The 6,934-nt window shown below is 38.1% G+C and overlaps 2 protein-coding genes and 1 pseudogene across 2 annotated transcripts in view; 1 reads left to right on the top strand and 2 right to left on the bottom strand.

Moving 5' to 3' along the window:
• LOC105174989 lies at positions 969-1,603 on the bottom strand (annotated as a pseudogene).
• Positions 969-3,320, bottom strand: LOC105175001 (cold-inducible RNA-binding protein). The gene is made up of 4 exons (XM_011097293.2): positions 3,179-3,320; positions 2,944-3,012; positions 2,725-2,831; positions 969-2,089 (listed from the first exon to the last, which is right to left on the bottom strand). Exons 1-4 carry the CDS (start codon positions 3,213-3,215, stop codon positions 2,024-2,026), a joined length of 279 nt encoding a protein of 92 aa, XP_011095595.1. The 5' UTR covers positions 3,216-3,320; the 3' UTR covers positions 969-2,023.
• The window catches only part of LOC105175008 (tubulin-folding cofactor E), a 6,260-nt gene continuing 2,789 nt past the window's right edge, over positions 3,464-6,934 (top strand). Inside the window, exons 1-8 of the mRNA XM_011097305.2 lie at positions 3,464-3,829; positions 4,506-4,676; positions 4,918-4,964; positions 5,342-5,488; positions 5,569-5,643; positions 6,169-6,278; positions 6,382-6,524; positions 6,610-6,671. Coding sequence (XP_011095607.1) covers positions 3,496-3,829; positions 4,506-4,676; positions 4,918-4,964; positions 5,342-5,488; positions 5,569-5,643; positions 6,169-6,278; positions 6,382-6,524; positions 6,610-6,671 — 1,089 coding nt within the window. The 5' untranslated portion in view covers positions 3,464-3,495. The remainder of the gene's footprint in view (positions 3,830-4,505; positions 4,677-4,917; positions 4,965-5,341; positions 5,489-5,568; positions 5,644-6,168; positions 6,279-6,381; positions 6,525-6,609; positions 6,672-6,934) is intronic.

The raw sequence follows: 6,934 nt of genomic DNA, 5'->3' as shown, positions 1-6,934 counted from the left end.
GAAAGAATAATTAAAAATAAATATATGTTATTGAATCGTGATGGCCAATCATTAACATTACATGATCTCTAAATTCCAAATTAATGTCCCTGATGATGAAATCTGGATCAAAAGATATCTTTTCATCCTAATTAAAAAAATGTTTGATCAACTATAATTATTGGACATAGTTGTGCTAATTTAATTTCGATTAGTTCAAATTATATGATGGTATTTGGTGGGCTTTGTCTTTTTCCTATTCTTGATTTCTCCCTTGTTTTTCATTTTATCTTGGGATGGGGTTTAATCACAAATTTTATAGCATATCTACATCAATAAACAAATTTGCAGGTCGGGAGGTGGCCCTGCAAAAGAATTGGAAACACCCAACAACAGAGAGGTAGATGGTTTCCTACATACAAGAACAAGATTCCCAATATCGTCGCTGCCAAAATTTTCCAACTATTGTGGACATATATCAAAAATATTTCTTTACTAGCCCAATATATTTTTGCTACCTGATTTAATTACTTCTCTATAGCAGTGCTTCACTTCCACCCGTCGGAAACTAGAGAGAGTCTTCCTGCATGTTTGAACAAGTCTCTCTCTCTCTCTCTCTCTCTATACAGGTGGGAGGTTGAGGTTGAAGGCTGGTCATGTTGTTAACAATGTACATAGAATCAGTCTCAATAATCAAATTATTGATCTCCAGCTCCTGCGCAAGTTGAAGACCAAGCCAACCTGCCCATAACTCTGCCCTGTTACTTGTTGTAATTTGTGAAGCTCGATATGCAAAACTCGCCCCACTCAATCTCTAATTAAAACTCCTGTTGCAGACCGTCCCAGATTGCCTTAAGAAGCTCTAACTAAACCATCCCTGGTTTTAATGCATTATGACACACAAGCCAACCGAAAAACATGAAATACGAGCAAGAGTTGTAATTTTCCAAAGTGATTTCCATGGACCAATGATGTTTTTGTGAAGAAAAATTAGGAGTACTCCACTAAGAGGAGTTCTAAGACTGATGGAAAGAATACTCCAGCAAGAGGAAAATATATACAACATTATAAAACAAATCCCATCTTTTACCAAGAACGAAAAGAATAAACTAAAGTGTCATTCAGCCTTTTTTTAAGTTCACTAAATGGAAACCAGGAGGATTCCACTGCTCAAGCAACATACAACTCAAAGGTTGCATAATCCTCACTCAAAACAACAGCAAAAAAGCACTTCCAATGAGGCCAAAACACACACTTTGAACACAGATTACTGCAGACTACGTAAAATACCATGCAAATAGCCACCCGTCATGACAAGTGATGCAAAGGAGAGAATGCCAGCCGGAAAGATCTTTACCTACTTCTTGAAGCGAGAACCCATCAATCCCAGAAGAGAAGCAGACAGAATAAGACCAAGCGAAGATGCCAAAACAGGGTTTTGATGGAAGTAGACTGCAAACATAATACAATAGTGATGCGGACAATCCACCTGCAACCAGCAACTTCTGGCTTCCACCTTTCAGATAGCCAGTCAGTCCACCAACTCCAACCAAGGCAGCGTAGCCCAGTGTAAGTTTCTGGGACATTGACAGGCCTCCTTCCTATACCCTCCACTTTGATCTTCACTTCCATGCCATTCCTCTCCATTCTTATCATGATTACCACCATTGCCGCCTCTACCACCCCTTCCACCAGTATTGCCACTCAGCCCACCGATATCGTCATCAGATCCACCAGATTCTGGTAGAATATCAATGCCTTCCCCAGACGAATACATGGTACAGGTAGTTGGTACCGTAGAGTCTGAAACAATACTAGCTCTAGTTCTCCAGGAACATTGCTTTTGCTCAGCCAAAAAAGTCGTAAACATCATCAGCCTTGTCGATGAGAAACACATAGGTGAAGTTACTGATAGCGAAGCCTGCCTCCGACCAACTGGAAGATGTCCTCTCCTTGAAGTGCATAGTGGAGTCTGGGGCAATTGCAGCAAAGATGACTCTGAAAACACCACGCGTTCTCCCATACTTGTTGATTTAGGTCACTATCAAGTTCTTTTCCCAGGTTTTGTAGTTTCGGCAAATTCCACAAAAATCAACCTTCCATCCACTATCTGCAGTTCGATATCATTGCAAGAATCAGATAAGTAAAGAAGAACCCACATTAATATTCTAGAGGCAATAATGATGAACACTCGAGAAATAGACATGAACTTTTGGGTGTTGGACAGGAGATAAGGAACTCACAAGGGGCAGAGACCTAATTTCTTTGTTTTGGGTGGAACACTTGAGATCTCCTTAAATTCTATGATCCAAGAAAACATGAAATAACAAAACTATGTAGAAGATGAACTGAAAAGTGGAATCAATGAAATTAAAGAAATGTGAAGACAGCAGTCCTTCCCACCAGAAAACACATCATTTATCTATATATTTGAGGTACTCAGTAGATTAATCACAACATTTACCGAAAAAAATTATACATGCAATCAACTAAAATTGGCAACAAAAAGACAAAGGATCCATTCCCAATACAATCTATACAACATTATCTTTAACAGGAAGAAAGTAACTTCAAAAAGAAATGATGAACAATTCTCAAGTAAGACATCATGTATACATGCAACTGACAGAGCACCAGAACTAAAGCATATAGTGAACAAAACACGCATTTAGATAGAGAAAAAAACACACCGCAAGTGGAATTAAACCTTGGCCAAAACCAACTTTACTAGAAAACAGTCTTTACCCTGCCATTCATAGCCTTCAGTGCATTTTGCGCATCCAGCTCGGATGCAAATTTGACGAACCCAAACCCTTTAGGCCGTTGGGTCCTAGGGTCTTTGATAAGCCTCACTGCAAGAGTAACATACACAAGAATGCGCAACCATAAAGGAGGATACTTAACAAAAAGCACAAGATCATTGCTTGGAAGTAAACATGACGCTTAAAGCAATCAAAACTTCACCTTCTTCAATTAAACCAAACGGGGAGAATAACCTCTTCAATTCTCCAGTAGTGATGTAAAACGACAACCCTTATGCAAAAAATCCATGTTAACCAGGACCCATAATAACAAAATGAAAAGCAAAACAGAAACTCAAAGAAACGGAAGTAAGAGTATAAATTAGTGGCATTGTAAGATCATTTAAACCAACCATCTCAAGTAGCAAAGCAGTACAACAATTAGAAAAATTACATACTGCTTACAAAAAGCTCAGAGGCAACTCTTCTGGCCATCTCAGTGAAAAATAGTCATTGAATTTCTTGGATCAAAGAGAGCAAGCTCAATATTTCATCTCTTCTGCCATCTCAAGTAATAATCAAGAAATGATGATATGAAGTTTGGGGCGGTAGGGCTTTGGAGTGAAGTGAAGAAAGAACCAATTTTGATGGGGTTATTTATGTTTTGAGGGTCCATTTCGTAAATTTCCAATTTTGGTGGGGGTCTAAACATAAATACGGTTGGGTTTAAACGAGAACAGGACGACATTGATTAGTTCCACATCTCCAACTGCAGATGCAGAGCACTTCGAATTCCAGCGATCCGATCGGACAACCGGAAACCGCTTTCCGGGTGGGGCAGAGAGTCCACTTCATCGGGCAACCGAGAAGAATCGGAACAGTCAAATACGTTGGCGCTGTGGAGGGTTATTCTGGTAATTGGATAGGAGTCGACTGGGATGCCGACGGCGAGGGCAAGCACGACGGGTCTCACAATGGTATCAGGTACTTCACGGGCAGGGGTCCCAATACGGCATCGTTCGTCCGACCTCATAATCTGAGCACTGGCATATCGCTATTAGAAGCGCTGGAAACTCGCTATCGAACTACTTCTACTAAAGAAGAAGAAGGTAAATAGATGAAAGAAGTGCTGCTCTCTGTCTTACCTTTAGTACATTGTCAGAAATGAGCGTTTTTGTGCATTTATTAGCAGTTCTTTGAGCTTCTGAGGCTGGACCTTGATGTAATTCAGACGTATATCTATACATTGCTGAAGTTGATGGTCGAACACTATCAAAACGTCAACTTGTCCGTATCCACTTCGTGTTTATATGTTTCTTTGTGGAGTGAGACGAAAAGGAGGCCCGGAGTTTATTTTAGGTAGAGAGAGACCAACTTTATTCAGAAACCAAGTAACGAAATATTTAAATGAAACATAAGCTCTAATGTACTCTTGCGCTTCTTTGTGTTTATTGATATCAATTTTTCATGTTACAATTACAAACTATGCAGCAGCTCTCTCGTGTTCTCATGGATATGGTTTGAATTAGAATTCGTATCAACAACTACAAATTAGGAATGACGTGATGTTTGTAGCATGATCAAGATAAAATTGTACTTTTCTCTAATTGCAAAAATCAGTTTGGTCTATTTCTTTTTTTATTTGTTTTAGAAAATTCGAGAAATCCTATTCCAATTGGGGCATGTGAACTCTATACAGCCGTTTTAGTTGATTGTTTTATTCAGTTATTTTTTTGTCAAATGTTGGCTGAGATGTGGCTGTTCTTGTATTATGTCTCTATACAGATGAGATGTATGTCCTTTCCACGAGAAACAAAAGAGTGTCTATTGAGCTTCTTGGGAAGGATAAAATTGAAGACAAACTGAGTCGATTTGAGGAGTTGATGAGTGCATCGTTATCTTATTTGGGGGTCAGTTTTCCTGGATACCCTGACCAAGTCAGGTCAAAGCTACCTAGTAAGTTGTTATTGTTCTAGTTAGTCCTTCCTAGAATATACTGACACTTCTTCTTTTTTCTTTTTTTTTTTTAATTTTCATATGCAAATGCTTGAAAGTTCCTAATTTTATCACTTCAGAGACTCCTTTTTGCCATTAGGAGGTTGTCTATAGTTATCTTCTTTACAGATTTTATGCTCATCACTGCTTTTCTCCTTTTTCAACTGATCTATTTGTTTCATCCCTAAAATGTGCTTTGCAGATCTGAAGGAGCTTGACTTGACTGGGAACCTACTTGCTGATTGGGAAGTATGTGTTCCTTGCACATATGCTTTATATCAATCAATTAGTCTAAATACGACATCCATTTTCTTAACAGTAGAGGGAAAAGATTTTGAAGTTTTAGTGTTGTTATTGCTTAAAACGCATATCAGAATCAGGAGACCATTGACATTATCTGTATTGTATAAATTATAGATGGCAAAAAGTTTTGATGTTTAACGATATTCACAATATCATCAGAGTTGTTTTTTTTTTAAATAATTGACATGTATGCCTCTAATGTAGTTGTTGATGTAATTACCCTATGCTGTTTATAGTGATGAAGTTGTTATTTGGGTCCTGTTCAATGACATAGGAGCTCCTCGTTGCTTATTAAATTGCATTTTACTTTATTGTCCTCGCAGGATGTTGGCATTATTTGCAACAGTTTGCCAGCTCTCACAGCTCTCAATCTATCCAATAATTCCATGTCACCTGATATTACTAGCATGCCCCAGTTGAGCAATATTCGCATTTTAGTCTTGAACCAAACTGGAGTCCTCTGGAAGCAGGTGGAGCTCTAGGTTAATGTTTCTGTAATTTTTTCCAATTCAAAGAGTGGATTTAGATCATCATGATTCTGATTTCCCAGGTGGAAGTTCTTAAGGAATCACTCCCGCACGTGGAAGAGCTGCATCTCATGGGAAATGAATTAAGAGAAATATCGGTCAGCACTTGTTACACATTGATGATTGGGTTCTGCTTTGAGTTGTAATTTTGGAAGTATGCCACATAGTTGTCTTACTATTGATTCATTGCTAAGATTTTCTTTCCATTGTGTTGTTCCATTTCTTATGCTGCCAAGACTAGATAACCAATTTTTGACTAGGTACACTCTAATGTCCTTTTAATATTGCTGATTCCTTGATGCCAACTTATGCCAGAATGAGACAATTTGATTTGATGTAAACTGGCATTATGAAATGATATCTACAAGCAAACATGAAAGAGACCCACTTTGAAAATCTCAACTATGGAATATTGCAAGCTCTGGGAAGTTTCACATGTTGACAGATTTAAAGTCTAATGAATAGCCCTTAAAGGTTTATGCTTGTCAGTATCATTTAGATGACTTTCTCTGTCATACTTGCCTTTTGAAACTTCCATTTTTCAAACTCTGTGCTTGACATTTTTGTTGTAGAATTTGTCTTGTGGTATTCCTTTGCTAAAAATATTCTATTTTCCTTTTCAGCCTGTGTCTTCAACTGTTGTCCAAGGATTTAATTCTCTGCGTCTTCTCAACCTGGAAAACAACTGTATATCTGCTTGGGATGAGATCGTAAAGCTCTCCCAGTTGCCTAGGTACTCAAGTTGGAGGATGGTCACACTTTTGTTATTTCATTTAATAGCTATTACTACAATTTGGGATGTTATTAAGATTTTGAGTTGGTGTTCTTATGTTTAGCCTGGAGCAGCTTTTCTTGAACGACAATAATTTAAATCATGTCTGGTACCCTGATTGCGGTAAATTGGATGAACCAGACGATGGGTATGAGTCTCATGAGAAAACTTTTAGGCCTTTCAAGAGTTTGCATGGCCTTTCTCTGGGTAATGTCAAGGACTCTATGTATAATTTTTCCTTTACTTGGTACATTAATGCTAGAGGATTTAATTAATTGGTCACTTTTTTCAGGGGGCAACAATATTGAAGACCTGGAGTCTGTCGATTCACTGAACTCCTTCCCTAACTTGATGGTGAGCATCATTTTTGTGACATACATAAAGACGTTTTTGGAAGATCAGATTGTCAAATGGTCAAAAGCATTAGTGAAGAAAGAAGAGCATCATCTTCAACTTCCACCTAAAATTAGTCGGAGTATTAGATCATTGCAGACATTCACATCATAATGTAGTCTCTTTTGCAAAATAATATGACTGCATTAAATAATCATCTTTCTGTTGGCCTGCCTGCTACAGCCTACACATGAAGTAAACTCCATTAGAAAATTACTTGGTAC

The sequence above is a fragment of the Sesamum indicum genome, linkage group LG2 (assembly GCF_000512975.1).
Source record: "Sesamum indicum cultivar Zhongzhi No. 13 linkage group LG2, S_indicum_v1.0, whole genome shotgun sequence".
In the NCBI taxonomy this organism is placed as follows: domain Eukaryota; kingdom Viridiplantae; phylum Streptophyta; class Magnoliopsida; order Lamiales; family Pedaliaceae; genus Sesamum; species Sesamum indicum.
The sequence above is the reverse complement of the archived record's forward strand: the minus strand, read 5'-3'. Positions and strand labels throughout refer to the sequence as shown.